Raw genomic sequence first — 27,931 nt, 5'->3', positions numbered from 1 at the left:
ATCAGTGCAATGCTAATCAGAGATGTTGAACTGACGTCAAGGGTAAATGAAGGGCTATAGGAGACACACAAATAAAATATTAAAAGCCTTAAGATCTACTATCTTTTAGCTACTGGGAGCCGAGAGACTGTGATCAAGAGAAAACACCCTGACAGCTGCTCAGATGGAACCAGCAGTGGTCAGAAAATAGCTGCATGATGAAACCGTGAAAATCTAAAAAGTAAGAAATGCCTCCCGCCGAACTGGTGAAGGGTCTGCCGGCGCTGCGAGAAATCAAATAAATCCAATCGCTTCTGTCTGGAAAGTTAGCGATTCAATCTTTATTAGGTCTGCAAAGACTTACCAAAAATAGGTTAATATAACAAAACAAAAGTCAATATTTCATTCTTAAACCATACAAAACTGTATTGCACCCACGCTTGAATACTGTTGATTACTCCCGACGTCTCAGAACATTCATTTATGATGCAATTTGTTTACAACACAACAGAACAAAGAGAGGAAATTTCATGGACCGAGCAAAACATCACTCAAAGACTCACACTGTTTGCCTTTTACACTCTGAATGTGGTGGCAAATGTAATTTCTGGAGTTAATACAAAACTTTGGCACAATTCTGTCTTGAAGAAAACTGTAAGCAAATGTCCTTGCAGGTTTTAGTGCATGTTTTGTAATCCGCTGGAGAGCGAAGAACAGCGGCGGAAAAAGGAGTACTGGGCTGTCTGCTTGATGCGTGCACATGATGAGAAACAGGTGAGGGGTCAGTGGAGGAGAGGGGACAGGGCACTGGTGCAGTTTGTTTTTTTAGGGTACAACCATTTTGTAAGGGCTCCCAGGGACGTTGTCGTCGCCCCATTTGACGATGACCGTGTAGCTGCCCTTGTCCTTGACGGTATAGGTGACGTTGTAGAGCTTGTTGCCCATGTGCTTGACATACACCTCCTCGCAAGGAGCATGGGGTCCATGCACGCCCACCATCAGCATGTTGGTACCTGGACGGAGAGTAAGAGGGAGATTTAATGATTGCAGTGTAGAAAAGTTGCACAGGTTTGTGTGTTGTGTAGCTTAAAGCTGCACTCATTGTTATTTATAGTTTCAAATGGTTAAGCAGAGGGGTCGATCATAGTGACAAACTCATAAAGAATTATCATCTGATTCTGCAGTTCACTTCCACTTTACCTTAGTGTTTTAGTGTCTTTTAGCGCTTTGTTTTGGTTTTAAAGGGACAGCTCACCCTAAAATCAAAAAGACACAATCTTTTTCCTTTCCTCTCACCTGCAGTGCTATTTATCAGTTCATACTGTTGTGGTGTTATTTGCCGCGTGTTTGAGATATTGGCTGTAGGGATGTCTGCCTGCTCTCCAATGTAAGGGAACAAGATAAAGCGACAAAAAATACATTTGAAAAACTCAACAGCAATGTCTCTTTCTAGAAATCATGACCCGGTTACTCAAGATAATCCACAAACTTCGTTGTGAGCAGCTTCACATAGGAACTATCTTCTTTCTACCAAACTACATCCACCAACCGTATTACTGTGCAGAGGAAAGCGAGCATCTACTCATGGTTGAGAGGCTTGTGACAAAGTCAGATGGAAACGTTAATGGCGTCCTCCTCGGCTGAGCTGTGACATTAGCTAGCTCAGTGGTGTTAGGTGAGCTTAAAGTGGATTCACACTTCTGCCTGGCGGGTGAAGTTTGGTAGAAAGAAAATAGTTTAGTGCTTTCAGGACCACAAGCAGAGTGCCATGTAGTTCCATTATATCGGAGAGAAGGCAGTCATCTCCATGACTGATACCTCCAACACACTGCAACTTACACCAAAACAATCTAGGCTGATGAACAGCACCACAGGTAATAAGAAAATCTGATTTGATTTGGGGAAACCTGTCCCTTTAAGACCCACAACTTTAATGTTATGTTTACTCTCACTCCTTAACCTTGTTTTCAGCATCAGCACCAAACACCAGACAGACAAAGTTAGCAACTAACTCTCAAACACAGTGGTACATTTAGATGCTAAAGAGCCAGATATTTCCCTCAGGAGTTGGAAACCAAATAGAGACTGAATACTGGATTTGGTCAGCCAAAATGCCATGAGCATGAAAATAATACTATTTTTGTTCCATGTCTGCTGAAAAAGAATGCTAACACATTCACCGTAACAACCTTATAAGGTGATAATGTGTCAGTGTTGTGTTGTGTTTACAGCTTGCAGCTCTGCTCAAAAGTGGCCAGAAATCAATCAGCTGTAGTCTGTGGTGTGTGCAGAAACCGTGTGTGTTTGACTCGTATTTTTCACTGTGTGAATGCAAGATCTTTTTTGTGTCTTTTGTCTTTATCTGGGTGAGCGTCTGACCTGCTTTGCTGCAGTCAACTGTAAAATTGTTTTTCTGTCCGACCACAGCTTTGGAGAGCCCCGCTCCACGACAAACCACCTTGCTGGCATCAGACGTCAGTTTTGTTGAGGTGGTGGAAGAAGAGGCAGAGCTGGAGCTAAAGGCACCGCCTACTTTGGAAGTCTTGGTGACTGTTTCGACCAAGACGGAAGATGTCTCATGGAGGCTGTGTCCCCCTGACAAACGGGCGCCTGGAGGAGAGGAAGAGACAGAGAGAGAGAGGGAGGTTATCTAATGTCATCATGGCTCAGTCCAGACATTACATAATACACTCAGTATTGACAACGATATGAGTGGAGCAATGATGCTGCTGCTCTCGGGGAGAGTTTTCCTCCACAGAAAAGTGCAAGGAAGTGGACTAATGTCTTAGCTCAAATAGGAAAATATTTCATACCACTTTAAGAAGTGAACTTTCAGGACTCACAGGAAATCTTTTCTATTGTGAAAGTATTTTTGTGTCACATTAATAAAAAAAAAGGAATTTGGATGCACCAAGCAGTTGTAGGAATATATCAGCATCGTGTAAGACAGCTTTCATGTACACTGAGCAGGATGAACAAAGATGACATAACATTTTTCTGACTTCCACACTTTTTCAAAGGAACATTTGTTTCATAATCGAGACACTTGTCGTGCGAGATCCACAGATCAGATGGCAGAGTGACTGTGGAGCAGACCTGTGATTTTAGCTTTGAATGGGCTGCCCACTATGTGCTGTGGCCCGCCGTATTTAATGGTGATGAGATAGTTGCCGGGCGCCATGGGCGTGTAGGTGATCTTGTAGCCTTCAGGACACTCCCGACAGTCCATCTTGACCTTGGAGGGCCCGTCGATGTTGACCGATAGAGTGGCGGAGCCTGCATTACATGTGTTGACCACAAACTCTGAGGGTGAACCTGGAGGAAGAAGGGCAAAGCAGAAAAAGATGAAAAGACTAGCTCATCTGCTGCATATGATATTTATATAAAAGAAATATAGTCACAAGAAAACCATGCCTAAAGGGTATGTAGTATTTTCAAACCTGAAACCCATTTTCCCATGTTTTTGTGTCTAAGTTACTAATGGAGACAACAATATTTCACACTGGTCCAGTATCGAGCGAGACCTCTGCAGCCAGCAGTGATGAAACAGGCAGCAATGTAATCCCTGCAGGCAACTGAGTACAATCACTTTACCTCCATTAAAACAACGTGTTCATATTGTGATTTCTAAGTGTCCGACAACATCGTGGAAGGAACCCTACAGAGATAGACCTCTATGTGAAAGACTAAGACAAACAGCAATGGCTTTTGCGAGTTTTATTTTGCTTCTGTTGACTTTGAATGAAATGTGTTTAATGATGATAAAATGACTGAGTCTGGTGGGTTTCTCAATATGAGAACAATTTCAAAAATTGTTGTCCCCAATAGACAGAAAAATGTGGGGTCCAGGCTGATTAATCAAAAGCAAATACGGTACATATTTGTAGGGCTGGTTATGATATCTACCTGTGGTTCCTCCCTGCAGTCCAGGGCCGTGTGCTGTCACCATGCCTGGGTCTCCAGCCAGCCCTGGGTCTCCCACTCGCACGTTGAAGGGGCTTCCAGGAATGTGGCATCCATTGAACTTGACATCTATAGAGTGAACTCCGTTCTCCCGTGGAATGAAGCGGATTGCACTCTTGTCTGAAAACAACACAAGTGGATATGTTACTCCTAAATGACGCTTACAGATACTAAAAATGGTAAATTCTTTGTCGTCTGAAGTCTACTTCAAAGTGAGGTTGGTGCGTACCGCTGTCAAGTTCAGTCACATAGCATTCCTCGGAAGAGCCGGAGGGAGTGTGGACTTTGGCGTCAACCACCCCTCGAGCCCCATTGCGCTGCACCATGAAGGATGCCTCCTGGTTAACCTTGATGTCCTTCTCCTGCAAAAGACAGAGTGAATATGATCAGAATATGCGTGCGTGCATTTGTGTGTGCCCGCACCTCGAGGGACACAAAGTGTGTTGTGACTCATCACGCCTGAACAAGAATAGATTGAGCAGTTGGGTGTGAGAGGCAGAAAAGGTCAGAGTTTACAGCGAGGCGTTTAGTGTTTTGGCCCTACAGGCGGACGAGCAGTCCTACCAGACATAAGAGGTAGTGTGACATTTTAAACGTCGGTCTGATATTGCTCTTCACCTGGATTCCAGTGGTAGAAAAGCACTCTGAAGTGGCATTTCAGTCAACTAAAAATACATGTTTTTAGCATTGTAATGGAAACTGTGAAGGCACATAAAACAAGCATCTGTGAAGTGAGGGGAGCAATATTGTGAGCTGTCACAGGTATCTTTAAAGGCGTCTTTATCTTCCGCTCACTGTTTTCTCACTTTTGTCCTCTCAGACAGAAACACAATCACAGACTCGCCGACTGCCCACACATAGCACAGCTTGTGTTGCCCCACATTAGCAAGGGACAGTTAATCCAACCCTTCATCACTGGCCAGCATCACAGTATTATAGTCGCGGATACTGCTCCAACGCTGGCATTCAATTACACTTCAAGGGCAAAGTGCTATTAGACAGAAATATCTGCAGCCGCTCAAACATTATGTTGCATGCAATCTGTTAGACAACCCTGATATTTTGTGACTGTGTATGTGTTGTGTCTCGGCACAACAAATTAATGTGGCTTTTGACAATTCCATGTGTGTGTGTCTGTGTGTGATCTCACCTGAAGGCTCGTGACAGTGAGCCTGCGGGCCTCGTCTGACAGTGTAGCAATCGGAACGATGAATGGGCTGTCAGGGATGTGTTCGTTGTTGAACTTGATTGACACCTCGTAGTCACCTGGGGAAGCAGGCAGGTTATTTACTTTTACCGTCAAATGAACTGGAGGAAGTATGGAAGAATTACTGAAAGATTTAGCAGTTTAGAGGCAAAAAAAGACTCAGAGAGAACATTTAAATGAGTAAATTTCAAAACTTGTGGGCGACTTAAGTTTTACCTGGTTCTTTCACGATGTAGGAGACGCCGCAGGAGCCATCCTTTCTGTCCTCAAAGGAGATTTCAGCCTTGCTGGGGCCCTCGACAGCAATGGACAGACCACCAGCACCTGCCTCTCTGGTCCAGATACTAAATTCAGCTAAAAGGGTTGAAACAAAGGTTGATCTTAAGTATTTCATGAAAATTTAAAAATATCTCCAATGGTATGTGGAGAAAACAGTTCTTCCCCCTGTTTATATCCACAGAGTGAACTTACAAGGTGCTGCAGCCACGCCTCTTTCCAGACCAGGCCCTCCAGCGCGGACCTTGTGTGCTCCTCCCTCCCCCATGGGCCCCACAGTAAACTGGAAGGGGCTACCAGGGACGTGTTGGCCTCTGTACTTGACGTTGACAGTGTGGGGTCCCATTTCCTGGGGGATGAAGCGCACGCTGTAGGTGCTGCTCCCTCCGTCAACTATGTCAGCATCCACTGTTTTCCCACTGGGGCTTGTCACCTGAGCCGTCATGGTCTGCGAGCCGCTCTCAACTGGATGAGGAAGAGCAGCACAGATACAGCCAAGACACTTAGCATACAGATCCTATGATTTAAATTGCAAAAACACCAAATAAAGCAGTTTCATGCTAAAAATCTGTGTTTTTCTATGCCGTTCGGCTCACTGCAGGGGGAATGGCCCTATCTAAAGCCAGTATTTAGTTTGTCTGCTCTGGGCTACTGTTAAAACATGGTGGTGCGCCATGGCAAACGTCATTGGCAAGGACCTGCTCCCTTTGTAAAAAATAAACGTCTCATTCTAAGGTAAAAATTACACAACGATTCTTATTTTCAGGCGACTATGCACTACAGAAAACATACTTTCTGTAATATATCTGATTTCTGCCAATATATTCCCCTAGGCCCTACACACTGGACATTTAAGCCAATGTATACAAGCTTTAACAGTTAAAAACTGGTTTAAATTTTGACTCTCACCCTCAGGTCTGGCAGTGATGCCAGCGAAGCTGCTGAGAGACTCTCTGCCAAGAAAGTCTCCAAAAACATCTCTGAAGGGGCTTCCTCCTCCGCCGACCTGGGTGCTCTCCTCCACTCGTACCTCCCTCTTGGTCTCTCCACCGCGGGTTTTGCTGATCTCTGTGCGCTCAGTGCGGGTGTAGGTGTGGCTGCTGCGGGTGAACGTCCTGGTCAGTCTCTCCTGAGCTGACACCATCTGGAACCAGTTTCCTACGGCGCGGAGAAAGCAGCGGGAATGTAAATGTGTAGAGCAGGTTAATTTATTTTAAGATAGCTGACCACAGTCCTCTAACCACCAATGGCTGGCTCCTGTACTCACCTGGAATCTTGAGGTTAAGGCCACATGTGCTGCCCACTGAGGCAATCGAAGACGCCTGTCTCTTTCTCGTAATACTCTCCTTCATCCTTCCTTCACCGGTCACCTTTACTGTGAAAGGACTTCCTGGAGGGCACAAACACAAATACAGTGAGAAAAACATATATGTTCCTTTTATTTTAACAAGTGGAATGTTGTATTCCTTTATTTTTCAGGTAAAAGATTTCAAACCTGGAATATGTTTTTCAGCAAACTTAATGTTAACAGTGTAATTTCCAGGCTCTGTTGGACAGTAGGTGACTCTGCACGTCCCGTCCTCCATATCTTCACAGTTAATATCCACTTTGCTCGGACCCTCGATTGACAATGCTAGACCTCCATAACCTAAAGCCGGAAGTAGAAAGAAGATGAAAATGTGTTGCCTTTGTTTTTGTCCAGCCAAGCTTGCCATAAAGATTTAAACATACCATCTGTAAATCTTACCTGCGTTCCTTGTATCCACAAAGAATTCAGCCATTTCGAAAGTGTGTGCCTCCACCAGGCCTTTACCGAAAGCCTTGACTCTGCTGGCCTCGCCTATCTCTGACTGGCCAACCATGATTTTAAAAGGGCTATTGGCCACATGCACACCATTCTTCCTAACGCTCACTTCATGCTCGCCGACCTCCTTAGGGGTGAAAGAGATACCTGTGAACGTGAAAAAAGGCAGAGAAGGGAAAAAAAATCAAAACAAGAAAGCAGAAAATTGAAATCTAAATGCATTCGTCTTATCTGTGTTTTACTCTTCCTGGGTTTTTTTTTTCGTGTATCTTGCAAGTGAATATCTCACCGAGGTGTCTGTTGGGCAGCCTCTTGAGCAAGCAGGGCTCCTCATTGCCTGATGGTGCTCTGATACTGGCAGTCAGAGAGCTCAGATCAGTCTCTGCAATCTTCAGGGACACGTCAGCCGCTGTGCCGACATTCAGCTGGGATGTCCTGGTTATGGCGTCGTCCCCTTGAGATAAAAAAGGTGGTTTAGAAGTTTATCAACTGCTAAAAACTGATTTATAATGAACACATCCACCAAAATATATATTAGCTGTATAAAAAAAAGTGGGGGGAAATGATTTATTTCCTCACCTGTAATCTTCGCAGTAAAGGGACTGCCAGGAATGTGCTTGTTGTCAAACTTAACAATGATGTTGTAGTCTCCGGGAGCTGTGGGCAGGTAGGACACAGTGCAGGTACCGTCTTTGTTGTCCTTACAGGTGATCTCAGCCTTAGAGGGACCCTCGACTGCCAGTGAGAGACCACCTGAGAGAGAGAGAGAAAAACACACAGATTCTTACTTATCTGCAGTGTAAGATGGTTTAACTTTATCACCAATTACTACTGGGAAAGTCAGGCACGCTACCTTCTCCTGCGTTCTTGGTGACCACAGTGAAAGTGGCAGCTTTGTTGACCATCCCATAACTCAGACCTGGACCATAAGCAGTGACCACCCCGCTGTTCACAGCATCCACAAAGAACTGCAGAGGACTTCCTGTAAGGGATTGGCAAACAGAAATTAAACTTGGACCTGTGAAGAGTATGGCACAATCCCATTTCTTATTCTTAACCCTTGTTTTCGAGTGCTCCTTTGCCTCTAAGGGAAGAGTTACAACTGGTAGTGGTCAACCTTTAAGACCATGACACATCATCAGTAGCTGTCAACTGCTTTTATGTCAACAGACATGACTTTAGCAATAACGGTATTATATCATTGACATTTTTCATTTATCTGATGGAGCATGGGCGCTCACAATTCCTTCCTTTTTGTTTCACTCTATCAATTTAATCAAACAAGTCATCAAATAATAAAAATAACGCGTCTATACCAGGCCACTCATGGTGTTCTGCAGGCTAACGTTAGCAACCCGTGCTCCTCCCTGACAGTCTTCACTGATATTAGAGTAACAACTTCAGCAAATTTACTTTTGGACTTCTGGGCATCATGTCATCAAAAGTGGGGAATGTGACATAGAAATATGTCCCAATGTGGGAATATCATTCATAAATAAGCAATAACAATGTAATATTAGCTAGCTAGATAGCTACTGAGACATCAGCATGCCACTAGTGTTTTTTTTATGCTTATTATAAAGAAAAGGACCACAATACAATGAAATGACATTAAACTAAGATAATATTGTGGTTATTTAAATATTTTAATCCTTATTAAGGAAGAAAATACATTTCTGGGTTTTTTTGTTGCTTGTTCAGTCATCTTGCAGATAATTTGTCATAATGTTTGGTTTGGAGTGTGCCGCTGAAAAACCTCAGTTTGGAGGACCATGTAGTCCCAAAAGTCCTAAACCTCAGCGTGAATGTGCAAATCGGAGGGAAAAGAGCTCTGTGGTAGGGGCAAGAGGTGTATTGGGACTGAACTTATCCATTGTATTTTGTTTACAAAATTAAGAGAGCAGAAAATTTGGAAACAAACCAAACTTATTTTTAAAGTTACTTTCAAATGTGGGGTGTTTCTGACCTGGAATGTGGTTGCCGTCATATTTGATGTCCATCTCGTGCAGGCCTCTCTCTGTGGGCTGGTACTTGATTGTGATGGTGCCATCCTTATTGTCAGTGATATGTGGGCGGCCAGTCTTGCCCGAAGGCATCCGCACCTCACCTAGAAATGACAGCGGTTTGGTGAAATGTCAGTGACCTAAAATAGATGTTTTGTGGGTGTGTGTGTGTGCAGGATTTTTCTTTCTGTCTGGGCGGTGTTTGTCACACCTGTGATTTCTCCTTGCTGTGGCGTGAAGGGGACGAGGAAGTTAACGGGACGGAAGAGAGGATCCACAGTATCGCGCGGAACTACCGGCTCATTTGTGGCCTGTCAATACAGAGAGGAGAAAAATAGCTCGTTTTATACAACTAAATGCCAGAACGAGAGTGAATCTCAAATATGGCAGCTTTAACTCACCACCACATGGAAGGGGCTCTTAGGGATGTTCTGTCCCCCAAAGCGGATGGTGATAACATATTTCCCAGGTTCAGGGGCTGTGTAGTAAATGTCAAAGGTCCCATCACGATTTTCCACCACGTCCATGTCCAGCTCCATCCCTTGTGGGGTCTGCACCTTACAGGTCACTTTGCCTTTCCCAGCAGCTTTTGCGTCCACTGTGATGACTGTGTCCTCAGAGGTCTGCAGCTTCTGAAGGCTTGCTGTGATGGGAATAAGGATAAAGCATAAGAAGTGTGGCATAAATGCATGGATTTGAAGATTTTCTAGCAGTGTCAGAAATAAAAACAATATCCTCTGTAACTCACACACGCCGTGTCCTCCAATTGAAACTGGAAAGAAAAAAAAGTGCAGCTTTTTAACTAGAAATATATAAACGATACCAATTAATAGAACAATTATGGCTTCACAGTTGTCTTACCTGTGACGCGACATTTGCTGGCGTCTCCGGTGGGTAGAGATTGGATGCGGTATGGGGAATAAGGGATCTCGTCTCCTCCATATTTAATGGTGATGGTGTAGGGGCCTGTAGAGTCAGGTACATAGGAGACGGTGTAGGTGCCGTCCCTGTTGTCCTGGATGGTTGCATTCTTTGGCTTGCCCTCTGGGTCCTGTCAATATGCAATATTATATTGTTTTAAATGGTTGCTTATGGTTTTAAAAATCTACATTGTGTGAAAGGATTCAGAACCCACCAGAATCTGCACAGTTAGCAGTCCCTCTCCAGCATCACGAGCATCAATGGTGAACTCAACTGGCAGGCTCGCAGACACACCTTTTGTGTCTAGACCAGGACCACTGGCGCGTACCTTACTGGCGTCATGCCCAGGCTGAGACATTACCTTGAATGGACTGTGGAGGAAGGAGAGAATATCAAGTGTAATTACTAAACCCAGTTCAACAAAAGGAAGAAATGGGAACAGAAAATTTGCTGAACGACACTTTTCTTTTTTTAAATCCACCAAGCCAGACAGAGCGGAACTTTAATTAAGACATATCTGCACATACTGCCTGGCTTGGTGAGCTTATTTTTTTTTCCAGAATCATGCTGTACCTGTGTGGGACTTCCTGCTCTGCATATTTGACAGCTACAGTGTAAGGGCCATCCTGGGCCGGGGTGTAGTGAACTGTGTGCGTGCCATCGCCGTTGTTCTTCACACCAACTGGCTCCGCAGTGCCTGGAAATAAGACATTATGGAAATAATCATATGCTGCCTACTTGCTATTATTTGTCAGCTTAAGCTAAACTTGGACTACAGGAGATTAACGATCCTATCTGATTCTGAGATCAGGTTGCATCACGCACATAAGAAGAATCTTCACAGATGTTCTCTCTAATCTTTACCATGCAAACGCTACAAGATTTAAAAACAGTGGTGCATCACACGCTATAAGATATTGAGATCAACACGCGCCACCTCACGTGATCTTGTGGGGAAGCAGATGCAAACAAGCAGAGACTGACATGGTGCAGCAACTTGCTGTAATGTTAGTAATGCTTTGCAGTCTGAAAAACAAAGGCTATATGAGTTGGCTAGATGGTCAACTCTCCGTCTATTCTTTGGCGAGATTTTAAGATTAAATATCTGGCAACAGTGGTACGCTATCCTACATTGGCTAATCAGCCTCAGAGGCAAATGTTTGCCTAGCAAAACCATCAGCTGCTCTGTAGTCATGTAATTCTAACTATAATCATCCAGATTTTGAATCCTAAATATCAACCCCGATGAGTCTACGAGCAATTTGAGTGGTATTTAGATCTGTGAACCTCTCACATTATCTGATAATCTGGGCTGATCATTGGTACTGACCAATATCCAAGACCAGATTCCTCCTATCATTGTTGAGAGCGCACCAAAACTCCTGTAATCTGAGTCTGGCTCTATAGTGGGAAAGGTTTATAAGTATTAATAGCGCGCACATCCTCACCTGTTGGGCCATAGAGTTTGACATCCAGTGGGGCCTGTCCAGCTTGGGTACAGTCTACTGTGAAGGTCTGAGGAACATGAGCTCTCACTCCGCTGCCCAGACCTGGACCTGTGCACTTCACCTTGCTGGGGTCCACTGGATCCTTCACTGGTACACGGAACGGGCTGCCGGGGATCGGGTGACCTCCATAGTTAATGTTGACGTCATAGTCTCCGGGAGTGAAGGGGATGTACTCCACACTGCAGCTGCCATCTTTATTGTCCTTGCAGGATATTTTTGCCTCTGAGGCTCCCTCGATGGTCAGGCCCAGGCCTCCTGTGCCAGCACCCCTGAGAGAGAAGCCAGCACTTTAAGCACACACAGTTCAATTCCAACAACACCTCCAATGACACCTTTAAATGTGATCCAACAGTACCTGGTCTCAACAGTGAAGCAGTTGGGCTTGTTGGTAATGCCTCCCTCCAGACCTGGTCCGTAGGCACGGACCCGGGTTGGATCACATCCCTCTACTACAGACACCCTGAAGGGACTCTTGGGAACAGGCGCTTCGTCGTACTGCACCTCAATCAGGTGCATTCCTGCGCACAATCAGATACATCAGTTCACTGTCTGATGGCATACCTCTCTGCCTGAATGTTCTCAAAGCACGCAAATATATTCTGTTATTGCCGCTTGCTTTTAATTATGAGCCAGACAAATTCCTTTTTAGGGAGATAAACATCTGTTTATTTATAAAAGGAAGCATCTAGAGCGCAGACGCTCTGGTGAACGAACAAGGCATTACATCTGTTCCCTATTCATTATTCTGTTACAACATTTTTCTGACAGAGCCCTCTCAGTAGGCCTATATGCCAGATTCCCAGCAGCACTGCCATGATATTAGAGCGCGTCTGGTGGTGGAGAAGTGCTCTGTGATCTCTTTGCTTTGTGTTATAGGTCTCTATTAATATCTCCTGTCATTCCCCCGCTGTATAGCTGTGTGCAGGCAGCCCTCAGCACACATACCTGCCTGGTTAAGAGCCTCTTTTCCAGAGCACACTATTTATAAAACAGAGCCCGTCTGCCTCTCCCTGCTCTTTGCCCCTCACATCATTGCTCCACTGCATCATTCTGTATTTATACCCCTCTCTTTCTCATTTCTTTTTTCCCACTCTCCTGCTTTATTCCCAAATGGCGCCCAACACGAGCACCTGTTAGTGATTTCTCTGTCTGTTTGCATGCTCTCTTTAAGACAGGCTGCCTGATGTAAACTCCTATTTCTTTCAGCAGCAGGTTGGGCTTCTTCATGTTAAAAAACTGACATAGATCTCTCCACCTTACAATCCTTTAATTGTGTGAACTAACACTGCTGAATGGAATGAAGATGTATTTTTCTCCTACCATCCTCGAATGCTGTGTACTCCACTCTGTAGGTGCCATCTCCCTTGTCAGTGATGTAGGAGTCTGGGCTGGTGCCGGAGGGGCTGATAATGCGAACCTTCACATGATTTCCTCCAACCTTGTTGAGGGCGCGAGCATCAACAATGAAGTGGGTTGTGACTTCTCTGAGGACACCTAGAAACAGAAAGACCCTTCAGGTGATTTGTTGCTGAAGACAATGAAGACCAAGTGGGCTCAGTATTTTGAAAATTTTACATTATAAATCTTTATCAAAAATGTATGAGCTGTTTCGAAACTAGTTAATACAGTATATACTTGGACTGCAACTAAGAATTTAATTTAAAAAAAAAAAGATTTTTCTTATGCTGCATTCAAGTGGAATTAAGCAAACCAAGCAAACAGTTTAACAGAATAGCAGGACAAAACATTCATGACAATATGTTTCGATGGTGATACTGCATTGTTTAGAAAGAATGGAATAAAACACATTAACTGAAATTATTTGTTTCTTATTTTATGTAATTTTTTTTAGTAATGTCCAGTTATGCTCAAGTTTGCACGTTTCCTCCTTGTGTGAAGAAGCTGTATAGCATCTGATTGTAAATTCTGTTGCAGAGGATAGTAAAGAGTTAAAATATTTTAACTTAAACCAGTGATGGCATCTACCATTACAGCTGCCAGTATTCTCTGGCAGCCTCTACTAATTTTAAAGTCCTATTCTCATCCACTAAAACGGGGGGGGGGGCTTCATCTCTCTATTATTCTGTGTTTAATAAAATGACTGTTTATCAGAAAATACTGTTATATCGCCATTAAAATCTCCCAGAGCCCAAGCAGACACCTTGAGAATCTTGTATTTTCACAATTAAAAAGTAGTAATTTAGTAATTAAGTAATTCAGGAATTTTGGAAAGATATAAATCAAAGAAAAGCAACCTGTAAATGTTGGCCATTTTACTTGATAAATGACTCTAATTGCTTCTCTCACAACTGACTTATTAATCAAGTAATTATTTAGTTCATTCAATACTAGTACATATCCTAGGGCTATTAAAAATATGAAGGGCAAGCTCAGTTTAAGCTTTATGTTCTCGGTCTCGTTACCTCTGGGCTCCACTCCTGGCCCATACACATGCACGCCGCTGGTGTCCACAGAAGGCTCGACCTGCAGGACCTTGGGAAACTTGGGGATCATTTGGCCACCATACTTGATCGTGATGGTGTGTGTGCCATGGAAGGATGGGATGTACGTAACAGAGAAGGTCCCCTCTGCAGTTTTCTGGATGTGCACTTCAGCCTTAACCCCGGTCTCTGACACAATCTCAATGGTGAGCTCAGCGTCGCCCGCCCGGGTGCAGTCCACAGTGAAGGTCGCTGGTTCGCCCGCCTTGGCTTTCTCTAGGCCTGGCCCGCTAGCCGTCACCTTGCTGGGGTCCAAGGCTGGGCGCACTGCAGCCTTGAAGGGAGAGCCGGGGATGTGCTGCTCGGCAAACAAGATGTTGATGGCATACTCGCCGGCCTCAGTGGGCAGGTAAAACACTGAGCATGTGCCATCACCGTTGTCCTGGCACTCAATCTTCGCCTCGCAGGGACCCTCCACAGTCAGGCCCAGCCCGCCTGCACCAGCTCCCTTTGTGTCAATAGTGAATGGAGCTGGTTTACCCACAATGCCTCCCTGCAGGCCCGGGCCAAAGGCTCGCACCTGTGATGGAACACTCAGGTCAGTTTTGACACATGGTATACTATAAAACTTCAAATATTCAAATGTTATGTTTCATGAGTCTCAAGTATGAACTAAGATTTGGAAAACATGCAACTTTCATGAACTTTCACCTTTGAAGGATCGGCAGGCATCACGGCTTCAACCCCAAAGGGGCTTCCCATCACTGGGTTGCCATCATAGCTGACATCAACCTTGTACTGTCCCTCCTCTGGGGGAATATACTTCACACTGTGAGTGCCTTTGGCTTTGTCTGATTCCATCTTGCATGGGATTGGCCGCCCAGAGGGGGAGGTCATCTTCACACCCACATTGCCCTGGCCACCGGCACCCTTTGTGTTAACTGTGAACTCCTGATCCTTTCCAACCTCCACTTCTGCAAGAAACATTAACACAAAACACTTAAACTGTTTTACTTACTATTTTTACACAATAAATGCATGAGGATTTAGTGTTTGTAACTTACTGGTGTCTAATCCCTCTACTTTCACCTTTCCAATGTCCAGAGGTGGTGCCACTGTGATGTGGAAGGGGCTCTTGGGAATAGGGTCTCCTCCGTGAGTGACTGAAATTGCCATGTTACCCTGAAAGGACACAAGAGGAGGATGGAATATTGATTTGAGGCTTTATTGTGAATAATCTGTGCATCCTGTTCAAACAGAGGCCTACTGTACCTGTTGAAGAGCCGTGTACTTGACAGTGTAGGAGTAATCGTGGTTATCGATGATCTCAAAGTCACGAACTGCCTCTCCTGGGCCTGATGCTGCGAAATGTACCTCAGGCTTGGCCTTGCCAGCTCCCTTTGTGTAGATGGTGAAGTGGGTTGGAGTGCCCACCTCCACTCCTGCAACACACGTGTTTTGTCAGTGCTACCAATCCTGGTCAAATCATTTCTATGACATTGAAGTATTGTAGTTGTGTGCTTGGTACTTCTACAAACTCTGGTTCGTGTCCTCAGTGGATCTCACCTGTCTTGTTGAGTCCGGGGCCCTCTGCTCTCACCTTGCCAGCATCATGGGAAGGATCCACTTTGACTTTGAAAGGACTGATGGGAATTTCCTGACAACGCCAATCATAAAATAATCATAAAAATGCCTAAAGACTAAATAAAAGTTAAAAAATGATTCATCTTGGACTTGAAACTGTATTCTCACCTGGTCAGCAAACAGCACCATGATGGTGTATCGGCCTGCAGCTGGGGGAGTGTACTTGACAGTGAAGGTGTCATTGTCATTCTTGATGATGTCAAAGTCGATGTCTGCCTCGGCAGGGCCAACCACCCCTGGGGCACACTTGATTCCAATGCTGATGTCCCCTAATGGTGCATAGCAATGAGGAGAGTTCAAGAAGGTCATTCAAAAGTAGATGATGTGAATAAATAGAGGCAGGCGCTCATCTGCCTACAGCTTTATTTTTAAGTATTTCAAACAACTTTCCTCAGCTTTTTAGCCACACAAATATTCTGCTCATTCTGTGATAGAATTTTTTTTAAATCCACATAATTAAGCACTAATTTCATTAAGACTCAGACAAACTCAGAAGTGTTTTTGTAACCATCCAGACCCTCTCCTCATACATGCTCACCTTGACCGGCCTCACTGCAGTCGACTGTGAAGTATGTCGGCTCGTTAGCCTTAAGCCCCGTCTTCTCCACTCCGGGCCCATAGACCTTGACTTTGTCTGGATGACAACCCTCTCCAACCAGCACCTAATGAATTCACAGTGTACTTGAGGCAAAATCAGTTGCTTCAAGTACAACTTCTGCAGTCCTCTTACTTTAGTGAAGTATTATTATATTAAACTGACTCACTTTTAAGTGCATCCTAGTTATAAATGTGTGTGTGTGTGTGTGTGTGTGTGTGTGTGTGTGTCTGTGTGTGTGTGTGTGTGTGGACTTCGTTAGTGTCTTACCCTGAAGGGGCTGTTGGGCACGTTGACGTCCCCCCAGGAGATGATGATGGTGTGTTTAATGGGCTTGACAGGGGTGTACACACACAGAAACGTGCCGTCTCCCTTGTCAGTGATCTTGATGTTGATGGTGCAGCCTTCAGCGTCCTGAGCGAATATTAAAGCATGTCAGCTCTGGTCTGTGCAGCCACATGCAATATAAATGATGTGTTCCTATGAATAAACAATGACAAACGGGTGTTTTCTGTACCTGTGCGTAAATCTTGAGGTGGCCCTTCCCAGCCATGCGGGCATCAATTGTAAATTCAGTTGGTTTGTTCACAATGACACCAGTTGGCTGTAGGCCTGGACCGTATGCTTTCACCTGCAACATGTTGTATACTGTTTAGAATATGATCAGGTCACCATTGCAAACTGCTTTATAGTTATACATATCATCTATAATTCAGTGAGTGGGAATTACCTTCTCAGGGAAGACGTCGTTGGCTGCAGGGAGGATGTGGGCCATGAAGGGACTGTCCTTGATGTCCTCGTCATCACAAATGACATGGACAGCATAGTCACCGGGCTCAGTGGGCCAATAACGCACATCACAGGAGCCATCACCCTTATCATCGCACTCAATTTTAGCCTGTGATGGGCCTTCAATGGAGAAGCCTAAGCATCCAGAGAATTCAAACATTCAGATATCACAATAAAAACTAGGTCTGGGCAATGTATCAGTTTTATACTGATATCTTGATGATGGCTAGATATCATCTTAGATTTTGGATATCTAGATTTTGGGATATTTAGCCTTGACTGCTCTGCAATGCACACCAGCTAGGTCAGATGGGATCACCGTTTGTCACACTGCAGAAACATGGAGCCAATCTCCAGTCTCCCCCCAAGTCACCCCATTGAGTAAGTGGCTTCATTTTGAGCTACAAAACCCCTTTAGCATTGTTAACTAATGTGTGTTAGCACCACTAGCCGTGCTTACACTGCTAACAGATAGTTAACAGTTAACAGTGCTAAAGGAGTTTGCAGCCAAAACTCAAGCCACTTACTCACCTGGGCGTCCTGGGAGGAGACCAAAACTTGGGCACAATGTTCTTACAGCAGTGTGTAGCGACAGCATTACTAGCAGTAATCGCCAAATGAGTGGTTCCACTAGCTAACATAGTAGCTAGCAGCAAACCATAGTCTGTGGCGCATAGTGCATGAACTGAAGAGAAACAAAAGTATAGTCCAACATGCGTAACTGGTCAAAAATGTTCTCCGCAGTTCACCAAATAACGGTTATCTTATCTTTTCTTGGTTCAAGCCGGCGTTACAGTAAAGGAATGTAATCATCTAACCTTAGCAGACTATTTTATTATTTCCCTTTACTCACTTACTCATACTCAACATAACTGATGATTATTTATCAAAAATCTCATCATGTAAATATTTTGTGAAAGCACCAATTGTCAACCCTGCAATACCGTAAATATCTGCATCAAGGTGTGATATTTTATTTTCTACATATCACATAGCCCTATTCAGAATGCATTTTTTTAAAAAAAATTGTTTTCTTCTGTAAAAGCAGATATAACAGCACATGACCCACCTAGAGTTCCAACTTCAGTGCCGATGGCCTCCACCACAAAGTCAGCAGATTTTCCCACCATGCCAGTTTTCAGACCAGGACCCCAGGCCCTCACCTTCTGAAAACCTGCCTCCTCACCCACTTCCACTTCGAAGGGGCTGCGGCACACAACAGAACACAATATTACCAGGCGTAAAAGTGAGTGTGCATTGTTAATGAATAGCTAAAGGCAGCAACAGGACCCTACCTGCGTGGGATGGGCTGGCCTCCCCAGGTGATGCTGACTGTGTATTTGCCTGGCTTAAGGGGGTAATATTCACATTCATACACACCGTTTCCTGCATCTCGCACTTTCACTTTCTCCTCTGCACCAGCTGAGAATGAATAATATAGTCGATATGAATTCTTATCAAGTCATGGAGACATTTTATGCATTTTGTTTATCATATGCTTATGTGTATGCTGCTTTTAGACAAAAACCCAAACAAAGTGAATAATGCTGAAAATGTAGGAGGAGGAGGAGGAGGAGGAGGAGGAGTGGGGAGTGATGCAGAGAAGAGAGAGCTGTCTGACTCACTTGGTCCTTTGACTGAGACGCTCAGCGATCCACTGCCAGCTCCCTTGGTGAAAACTTTGAAGTCTGCAACCTCCTTTACTCTCACGCCTTTAGGCTGAAGGCCCCTGCCTGTAGCTCTGCAGGCATTTGGGTTCATTGCTGAAAGGAATACCAACAAGTGTGAGAGGGAAAAATATTTAGCGACGCAAACAGCAACTGAGAGTGGCCAGCAGCTGACAGCAATGTTAGTAGCAAAGACATTCAAATATCCGATTCAAGTGGGATTCCTTAAAGCTTGACTGACACAACCTGCAAATGAGAATGATGCTTTCTGCAGCTCATGAAACAAAACAAATGCACAACACTGAATGGGATATTGACACATTTGAGAGCATCAGGGGAGCATCTGACAACATTTCAGTCAGTCGCTCCGAAATGTTGACTGCAGGCTTAAACCGAATGCTGGCTGATGCAAATTTGGATGTGATAAAAACAAACATGTCAACAGCACAAGCAAAGATATTTAACAGAGAAGAACAAAGTAGGCAGAATGCAAAGTGGGACAAACTGTAAACTATTTGTTCAACATCTTTCTCTGAACATAACGAAACCATCAAGCTGCAGGCCGCAAAAAGACAGAGCAGGCCATAAAGCACGGCACTGGGCCGCGGCGCCTTAATCTCACAGAAAGCACAGAGTTGCATCTGCAGGACGCGGCATAGGGAAAGGTTTGGGAGGATCTAGCTGAGCAATAAGCACAGGCTCCTCCCAGCAAACCATACTAACTTGGGCGGCCAGGTTTTTTGGGGGGTACCCCCTTCACTCCAGGAGGGGTACGGACTGACTGAGGGACTATCTGTAGTGGAGCTCCCGTGGGAGGAGCAACGGGTGGAGCTAGAAATGACAGATAGGAAGGGTTATGGCCTACACTGGCTGGCTGTTCTCAGGGAAAATAAAGATGACTGATAGACTGTGATGGATAGATCACCCTGACACTAACAGCATGATAAGAAATCTGATTTGTCCGACAGTAATTTACAACACAGACAGATGGCTCACCCTCTGCGATGTTGACAGTGAAAGGGCTCTTGGGGATCTCCTGGCCTGCAAACAGTACGTGGATGGTGTGAGGCCCTTCCAACATTGGACGATAGGTGCAACGGAAAACGCTGTCGCCTTTATTCTCGAGGATGAGCTCAACTGTGTCCTTTTTGCCCTGAGGATCGACGATTACTACGCTGACATCCCCATTACCGGCACCTTAGTGTGACAGGAAAATTACCAGTTATCAAAGGTCAAAGTAGACGCTGTAGCTTTCGTCTCTCTTTATTTGAAAATACTGCAGGCCTCTCATCAGATCACATTCCTGCTGTCTGCATGTGTACATGTCAGTAAGTAAAGTGGTTGAATTATTCATACTAACCAGCTGTGTAGATGTCAAAGTAGGTGGGTTTGTTCGCCACATTGCCTGTAGCATCCAGACCGGGTCCCCTGGCGTGGACTTTGCTTGGGTCGCCCATATCCTTCGCTACATTCACTGTGTAGGGGCTCTTGTCAATGTCTTGACCAGCAAACAGCACTTTCACCTAAGAAGAAAAAAAGCAAGATAACATTAAGATGCCTTTAAATACAATGGGTTCGTTCACAGTGTGCTGAGATATTGTGTGGACTAGGGGTGGGGCGAAAAAGTCGATCAATAGATGCATCGCAATTCTTAAAAGATTATGTCTTGATGCACCAAAGTCAATTATCGTAAAATTAAAAACCAACGGGAAAAAACTGCAGCTTGGTCTTACCTTGTGAACACCCTCAACTTTAGGAACATAGGTGACAGTGTAAGTTCTGTTTTTGTCTTTGTTAGGTTTAACCTTAGCCTGGAGAATAAGATGACAAAGTAAGAGAGAGTTAGATTAAAGATCAAATGCCACACATTGCAAATCTTTGAAACTTAGAAGGATTGTCTTAGTTGGCTAGCAGGCTTAGTGCTTAGATCCGGGTATAACTTGCCTCCTCTTTGTGTCCTTCAGGATCCTCCACATAGACCAGGACCTCACCACTGCCAGCTTCCAGAGTTTCCACAGTGAACACAGCTGGTTGCAGGACCTTGTTGCCATGAGGCTCAATACCTGTATTGTAAAAACAGAGACACAGGGTGTGATGATGATATTCTGCAACACAGCATTACAAACTAAGCAATCTGCCGAACACCATTGATTTGGTATTCAGGACCGAAAAGGTGAACAGTATTCATTATAGATTCATCTGCTGTGAACAGTGCAGGTGTCCACACTACTGTTGGGCTACCCACCAGGTCCGTAAGCTTTGGCCTTGTTTGGGAAAAGCTGTTTGGGCCTGAGAGGAGCTCCGGGCTTCAGCTTTGCTTTGGGGAATTGGGACAGGTAGGTCATCACTGAGTGCTCATCCACATCTGGGTCCACAATCTCCTCAGGAGCAATCACCTACAGCACACAAAGACAACCAGGAAAACAGAGGTCAGGACTTTGTATGCAGCATCTGCAACTAAAATGAAAATTAAAAAACAATTTATGCTTAAAGTGACAGTATTGTCATTTGTAAGACGGGTATGGTAACTCTTTTTACAACTTTCCCTTATTAAGCAATGGGATTTAACAAGGATTAAACTTATTTATTCCCTCTACCTCTGACTCTTCTCCCCCTTCCAGCACTTGTTTGCCTGTCTATCACACCATGGCACAAAGCCATGCACCACGCTGGTTATATTTAACCCCAGGACAGGGTTAAGGATTGTTGCCCTCAATAAGCCGGCCAGGGGGATTTATCCTGAGCCAGACCTTTCCCACATCTCCTTAACACCACCACACTGTACTGCAGCCCCCCAGGCCTGCAGAGCCATGACATACACCCCCGGCTATCTCACCAATGCTAAGCCTCATGGAGAACAGCTAACCCCGTGCCTGAGACAAACAAGCAAACAACCTGCATAGAGCACATTACAATACGGAGACTCAGAGTCTCACAAACAGGACTGGAAATATTGCACTCTGGCTCTGTTCACATTGTTATTCTGATGAGCGCAGGCATATTTACACCTCTGTTTCAGGGGCTGGCTCGGAAGGTGTTCAGAAATCTCACACCTCCACAAATTCACAAATCTTCTAAATGAAACTCCTACAAACTCACTAACTGAGAGCTACAACAAAGTAAATGGAAATATTAGAAGTGAGATGGGTAATAAATATTTCATGAAACCCTCCAGCATGATCTCCTTGGAAAAACACTGGGCTCTGTGGTATATGCAGACAGTACTACCTTTGCCTCACAGGTGTGTGTGCATGTGGTGAGGCATGTTTTCATTTGCAAATGTGTGTCTCTGTGCTTGTTTTAAGCACAGCTTGGAAAACATCGGTGCTGGTCTATCCACTGAGTATAGACTATGTTGTGAATCATAAAACTGAAAAAAAAAAAACCCATAACACCATGATGCTTATCTTACTGCCCTGTGAGAACAACCCCACCCATGTGAGCTGAGCTAAAGCAAACTAAAAAGCACCTTGTGACTGACATCCATCATGCATCTTACCTGAGGCACTCCCAACCAGTCGTCAGCCTGTTGCATGGCTTCTTTGGCATTCTGCACAGGCTGGTTTGGGTCCCACTCTGCCCAATCAGGACACAAACCTAACAGAATGCAAACAGGACGGTTAGATGAATTCAGCACAGACAAATGCAATCAGTGTTACACCGCTGTTGCAATAATAAGGCCACTTGGGCTGTCACTACTATCTGTCTAACACCTCCAACTACAACATGGCATGACCTTACCCCCACACTGATCCTGTGAATCCACTTTATGTGACAATAAGGTCTCTCTCTCTCTCTCTCTCGATTGTTGAAACGCCTGAGACGCTCTGGCACTTTCACTGTGGCTAAACCTAGCCTCTTCCGCGCTGCTAATGCCTAAATTGGATTAGGGTATTTGATGGAGTGGCCACTCACTCAAAAGGCCCATACAGGCACAACATAGAATACAATCATCCAATTAATATAGACACAGGTCCACACTATTAACAGGGTTGAGTTTACATGTGTCTGCAAGGGAGGGGTGTGCTTTAACAGAAAAAAAAAACAACTCTATAGAGCTGTCAGCTGGGAGGCACCAGGGTGGGACTCCCATCATGTTACAATGGGAAATCAGTGCTTTTCAAAGTGATGTCAGCTCTGGAGTAAATCCATAGCCATGTAGTTCATAATGCAACATCTCTGTAATACCAAAAGAGGCAGATGTATGCTACAATTTTATAAGAAAACACTGGATATACTACCAGGAATTGTAACTATCTGCCTGTAAGATATAAATTAACGATGGTTTCTTCCTGTTCCGGCCAGTTAACTTGTTTTGCACATTTGTGTGTGTATTAAAAGCAGAGCTCCTGTGTTTTAGAACAGAGTGAGTTTCGTCAGTTACCCCGCTGTTTGGTATTAGCTGATGAAACAACAGAACCTTGTATGGTCAGCACTGCAGCACAGTGTTTGAAAGATGTGTCTCTGCAGATCAATGGCTCGTATAAACACTCCTCTTGCTACTTCTCCACCTTTTGCTCTGTGAAAACAGCGAGGAGAGGACTCTCTAATGTTCAGTGTTGGAAGCAGAAGCTCAAACTGGCAGTGACTCAAACTGTGGCCTTGTGGTCCCTGGATCTGTGGCTTAGGCACCTCCCTGTGACAGATAACTCTGCATTTTGATGCGGGGCCAAGCATCCCCCTTGACACAAGAGGAGGAATGGTGCCCAAATTTGGGGGTGTTGTGTAGCAGTGAGGCTATAAACGCCAAAGCTCGGCTTGGGCCTCAGGGCCCGAAACAGTGAGAGTGAAAGCTTCAGTCATTGTGGGACAGCTGGCAGGGACGTCCCCCCGGCTATCAGCAGTCCCTCTATAACCCACTGACACTACCTGCCCTCCAGAGACAGATTACACTGGTTGACATCTGAATCTGTGTGTGTTGGTGAGTGTGTGTGCTGCAGAAATGTGTGACAGATATACAGCCGTCATTTCTAGATGAGGAGCAAAGGAGACAAAATCTCGGGAGAAGGTGATACTGTTTCAGACACTCTGACTGACACATGCCTGACCCCGGCCTCCATAGCAACCAAGGAAAACCACAATATACAGCGAGCCTTTTAACATGCACAGCACGTAATCTGACTCAGCACTAGCTCCGCCTGGCCTGGGGACTCGGCCGACGTCACTACACACTTCTTACCGGGTGCACAATTGTCGACCAGAGCTCCCAGAGCTTTGCCATCACGCCAGTCACGGTTGAAGTTGTTGATGGGCAGCTGGGGCACCTTGTTCTGTATCCAGCCCAACAGGCGCTGTTTGGGAGTGAGCTTCTTAGTCTCCTCATCATCCTCATCGTCCCACATGGGCATGGAGATAGAGTAGTGGAGGATGAGTGTCCAGATAAGACCCAGGATCAGCTTTAGATTCCCATCCACAATGGCTTTGCTATCTGCAGTTGGACAGTAGAGACAAAAGTGTTCATGAGGATTTGTAACTTCCAAAAACTTCACATAATGCACCATGTCTGACAGCATTTGGTGGTTTACTAGTTAACTGCATCGTCCATCTGTATCTTCATTGCTAAGTGTTTATTAGCCCTTCTGGGGAGATTTGTGCAATCTACTATCAAATTGGCTTACATTCAGTATATTGTTATCACTGATTAAAGCACCCCAAAGCTGAACAACCAGAAATGAAGATCTATACATAAGTGCATCATATCAAAAGAGTATTCCTGCAGTGTTCTGCAGAGTTGACCAGAAATATAAACAATGATGATTGACTGCTGAGGAGACAAGAATCTAATGCTCCACGCTGCTCACCCCCCCCCCCCCGAGCCCCTTTCTCTCAGACAGCTGTCTGGCTGAGGACCCCTGACAATCTGTCATCTAGTCACAATGGCACTCTGAAGACAGTGACAGCTGAGGATATGTGGAAGTGGATCCCTCTCTGCATAAACACTGCTTGGATTTCAATTACGTCCAAAACTTGTAGCACCAGAGTGCGATAAATCACATAGGTGGAGATTAGATTTCATTGACAGTGAGCATGCAGCTCATTTCCGCAAGTCCTCTGAGGAAAAGTTTGTCAAATAAGCCATTTCAAATCTACCTTAATTTAGAAATGCAGCCATTTAAGCCAAAAAAACCTCAGAGGAGCGCTTCACTTTAATGTTTCATCGACTAATCTTGTGCGATACACTCCGCTTAATTCAGCAAGGCTTTAATAACTGAGGGACGTTGATGGCAGTTGTTTATCACGAGACTGTTTTATGAGACTATTTATCTCTTCATAGATGAGTGCCTCGTATCAGAGGGTAATGTTTGACTGGCACAGGCAGGTGGCACGACATGGCACAGTGTGTTTTTGATCCCGCCGTGTCCGGATTTAAGGGCAACTGTGTGCTCAAAGAGACATCCATCAAATAGTATCTAGTTACACACTGTGACACATGTGCGACTAAGCCTGTGGGGATTTTTTTAGTGTCTCTGGGTCACTGTAATGAGGCTGAGACATTATCTTAAGAGGGCTGCGTTGACCCACTAGAGCTGAATGTGGGGTGAGGGTGCTAGGAAGTAAAATGCCAGGACTTCTATTATCACGCCCTGTTTCTGTCAAAACAGTCTGACCTGGTGTGTGTCTGCACAGCTGGGACAACTGTGTCAGACACACACTGGCATATTAAGTCCAAGACACATTTTCCTAGACAGACTTTGAGGTGATATCTCTAGTAGTGACCTTTGCCCTCACCAGGACCCCTGGGATTAGATCTGGCCATTGAGACAAACTAAAACATTCAGTGTATATCCAGAAGGACACACTGTGGCCTTCACAGTCCGCCGGCCAAAGCCTCAGCCATGCCGGGAATTTCACTCAAGTGTGTGGCTGCATCATTAGTCACCAAAACAGAAAGAAAAACTGTCAGAGTTTTAATAACTTTCCTCCTGTATGAATTGTGGGTTTGTCTGCAGGTGTATAATTAAGCCATAACTCCCCATTTGACAATACTTGTGCTTGTAATATTAGCACAGGTGTAGATTTTTTTGTTTTTGTTTTGAGGGTGGTTGGGGGGACTGCAAGAAATGAAGTGTTTGATGCTCAAGATTTTCTTGTACAGGACCCCCCGAGTCCACCATTTAAAATGTGTCCCCTAAACTGTTGAAACAAACCTACGTCCTTAAATATTAAGCTACAAGTTTTTCTTCAGTGGTTAAACATTTCACAGAGGTGGCATTCTGGTGGAGTGAAGTCCTCTTCTGGTGACAACAATTTATTGTAACTTCAGCTATCTGTACCACAGTCTGATCCCTAAATCCCTCTGGACTTAATCCTCACCTCACAGGAGTTGCTGATGGCTCTGGGCAGCAATTGGCTGTCAGCGAAGAGCCCCAGTGAGTGGTTCTGACCCCTGACCTGACAGAGATGAGTGTGTGTGCCTGCCTGTGTATAGAGGGCTCTGTGTGTGTGTGTGTGTGTGTGTGTGTGTGTGTGTGTGTGACTGCTGTCCACATGTATAAATCGTGTCATTCTCATTAGCACAGTCGTAGTGAATTTCCAGCCCATAGTTCACCACATTGCTGCAGTGGGGAGTAAGTTTAAGTATACTATGAAGTCCTTGGCCCTGACACAAGTGAATGACCTCAGTGGCACCTCTACAATAACTTTCCAATAAGCTGTTGACCCCCCCAGCTCAATGCGGCTTTCCAGAGGCCTGTGAAACCCTCATCTCACTGCTGGCTGATAACATACCAAGAGCGCAGCTTCACAGTGTGTGTGTGTGTGTCTGTGAAGGTATGACAGATATAAAAATATCAAAAGCATGTGAAATGTTGTTGTCCTTGTTCAGTTTTTACATATCAAAGCACTGCATCTTATTAGGATGCAGGTGTCACCATCAACTATCAGAATCATCCTTTTTCTTATCTTGTTCTAATAATAGCAACTTTTTGTGTTTGCATTTTTATTACTGAATTGTTTCCATGTAAGGAGGCATTAATAACTTACCTATTGAGACCAGCTTGATGTGCTCTCTATCCAAGAACTCCAGCGCCACAGACACATTTTCTAGTTTCATCTGACGGAAGTTGGGTCTGGTGTGGTGCTTTCTGTACATTTTCTTCTGGCTCAAAACTTCCAGGAGTGAAATGAGCTTCAGCCCATCAGTAAAATCCCTCTGCAGGTCGGTGATGCTCTTGTTCACGCACTTGAGGTGCTCGTTGCACCACCTGGTGAAGGTGTTCTGCTGGATCTTCTTCCATGGCGCGTCCTCGGCCAGGTCCTTCTCCGTGGCTGGCATCTCGTCGTCCTCCTCTTCCCCAAAGTCGGTGGCCTGGTAGTACTGCGGAGGCAGCTGGTCCTCGCCGTAGTTATTGCTCATCATGGTGGCTTTTTCCGTGTCCACTTTTATACCTCGGTGACACTTATGTGTTGAATTGTGCGCTCGGCAGCGCAGAAAACTTTAGCAGGTCGATGGCAAAGCGCGCTCCCGCGGAGGAAAGTTCAAACTTGGGGGAGTTTAAAAAGCAGCCCGGAGATTTTTCAGATGCACTTGCGAAGAAACTACTTGTGTCAGGACGCTGATGGATTAAATTATCCGGTTTACAATGTGCAAGGCAGCTGGTCGTCCGCTTTTTTTTAATTGGCACCCTCTTGACAAGTCGTTCCTCACTTGTATGGCCCCGAGAAAAGATGTCGCTTTTTGAAAAATGGAGTTTGGTGGCAGGTGAGCTGGAGCAGCGCTGTGAGAGTTGACTCTGTTAAACTTGACTGCTGAGAGAGGACAGAGTTTGGTATATAAAGGACCCGGGGCCACGTCACCCAGCCCTGTGATCATAGTCTATTTGCTAATCCATAAGGATAACGGGAGTCGGGGTCGGTTTACGGGGAGGATGGGACAGTGATTGGTCAGACCCCAGGCAGTTGCGGCATGCTCCTTATTTTTAGGCGCTCCTATTTGGGCGGCAGGGGGCTGGGGCTTAACGATTGTTGAATGTGTGTCATGCGCAGGATCCAAGTCACTGAACAATTGAGCTAAGAAAAGAAAGTGAGAAGTAAAGTCAGTCCATCTGTCTCAATAACTTGTCTTAAAAAATGTTGAGATTTTGCACATTAAATCCCATCACTGAGGCCCCGGAGAGAAACATCTGAAAGGATGA

At 44.9% G+C, this 27,931-nt stretch overlaps 1 protein-coding gene across 2 annotated transcripts; it reads right to left on the bottom strand.

Moving 5' to 3' along the window:
• Nucleotides 1–291: 291 nt before the first annotated feature.
• LOC121949923 (filamin-C-like) lies at nucleotides 292–27,550 on the bottom strand. Of its 2 annotated transcripts, XM_088080416.1 has the most exons (47): nucleotides 26,781–27,550; nucleotides 23,977–24,225; nucleotides 22,297–22,394; nucleotides 21,043–21,193; nucleotides 20,742–20,860; nucleotides 20,531–20,608; nucleotides 20,158–20,320; nucleotides 19,794–19,994; nucleotides 19,521–19,628; nucleotides 18,756–18,893; nucleotides 18,426–18,552; nucleotides 18,200–18,336; nucleotides 17,072–17,265; nucleotides 16,859–16,972; nucleotides 16,612–16,755; nucleotides 16,285–16,408; nucleotides 15,855–16,015; nucleotides 15,669–15,759; nucleotides 15,375–15,544; nucleotides 15,167–15,284; nucleotides 14,814–15,076; nucleotides 14,085–14,682; nucleotides 12,982–13,155; nucleotides 12,017–12,179; nucleotides 11,602–11,930; nucleotides 10,727–10,850; nucleotides 10,368–10,524; nucleotides 10,094–10,283; nucleotides 9,981–10,004; nucleotides 9,634–9,875; nucleotides 9,444–9,543; nucleotides 9,196–9,336; nucleotides 8,083–8,211; nucleotides 7,809–7,982; nucleotides 7,519–7,683; nucleotides 7,173–7,376; nucleotides 6,921–7,073; nucleotides 6,693–6,815; nucleotides 6,335–6,583; nucleotides 5,621–5,890; nucleotides 5,366–5,503; nucleotides 5,093–5,208; nucleotides 4,172–4,304; nucleotides 3,886–4,062; nucleotides 3,076–3,294; nucleotides 2,359–2,589; nucleotides 292–992 (listed from the first exon to the last, which is right to left on the bottom strand). In XM_088080416.1, exons 1-47 carry the CDS (start codon nucleotides 27,154–27,156, stop codon nucleotides 805–807), a joined length of 8,235 nt encoding a protein of 2,744 aa, XP_087936542.1. In that variant the 5' UTR covers nucleotides 27,157–27,550; the 3' UTR covers nucleotides 292–804. The 2 variants fall into 2 exon arrangements, with proteins under 2 accessions (XP_087936542.1, XP_042351723.2); XM_042495789.2 differs by lacking the exon at nucleotides 19,521–19,628.
• Nucleotides 27,551–27,931: the final 381 nt, after the last annotated feature.

This window comes from Plectropomus leopardus, chromosome 7 (genome assembly GCF_026936395.1).
Source record: "Plectropomus leopardus strain MGB_pleo_1.0 chromosome 7, ASM2693639v1, whole genome shotgun sequence".
Taxonomy (NCBI): Eukaryota; Metazoa; Chordata; class Actinopteri; order Perciformes; family Serranidae; genus Plectropomus; species Plectropomus leopardus.
The sequence above is the reverse complement of the archived record's forward strand: the minus strand, read 5'-3'. Positions and strand labels throughout refer to the sequence as shown.

What these genes read in the sequence shown, in the direction of transcription:
- LOC121949923 (XM_088080416.1), bottom strand. Translation starts at nt 27,156, where the DNA reads ATGATGAGCAATAACTACGGCGAGGACCAGCTGCCTCCGCAGTACTAC. An exon ending in CACTGAAGTTGGAACTCTAG is followed by an intron (nt 17,266 to 18,199) that starts GTGGGTCATGTG and finishes CTGGATGCTTAG; the next exon opens with GCTTCTCCATTGAAGGCCCA. An exon ending in TGTGACTGAACTTGACAGCG is followed by an intron (nt 4,063 to 4,171) that starts GTACGCACCAAC and finishes TGTTGTTTTCAG; the next exon opens with ACAAGAGTGCAATCCGCTTC.